Consider the following 312-nt stretch of genomic DNA (forward strand, 5'->3'; position numbering starts at 1 on the left):
CGCTGCGCATCTTCACCCTGGGCAGGTGCCCCTTCAGGCTGCCTGTGGCATCTGGGGCCGGCAGCTCTGTCTTGGGTGTGTGGCTTCCTGGGAGTGTCATGCCCACCTGGCCAGCGCTGGCCTCCAGGCCACCAGAAGGTAGCTCAATGGTCAGGTCACTGGTCTTGCCGTCTGCTTGGACGGAGGGCAGGGACATTTCCGCCTCCACCTTGGTCGCACTGGTGTCTACCGACGCCTCGATGGGCTTACCGTGGGATGACGTCCCAAACGAGGGCATCTGGAACTTGGGCATCTTGAACTTGCTGTCCTTGG

The 312-nt window shown here is 62.5% G+C and overlaps 1 protein-coding gene across 1 annotated transcript in view; it reads right to left on the bottom strand.

The window, feature by feature from the left end:
- Positions 1-312, bottom strand: part of AHNAK2 (AHNAK nucleoprotein 2) — a 33,357-nt gene that overhangs the window by 10,033 nt on the left and 23,012 nt on the right. The window contains exon 11 of the mRNA XM_027776402.1: positions 85-277. Within this exon, the coding sequence (XP_027632203.1) occupies positions 85-277 (193 nt within the window). The remainder of the gene's footprint in view (positions 1-84; positions 278-312) is intronic.

This window comes from Tupaia chinensis, unplaced genomic scaffold (assembly GCF_000334495.1).
Source record: "Tupaia chinensis unplaced genomic scaffold, TupChi_1.0 Scaffold000671_2, whole genome shotgun sequence".
Lineage (NCBI taxonomy): Eukaryota > Metazoa > Chordata > Mammalia > Scandentia > Tupaiidae > Tupaia > Tupaia belangeri.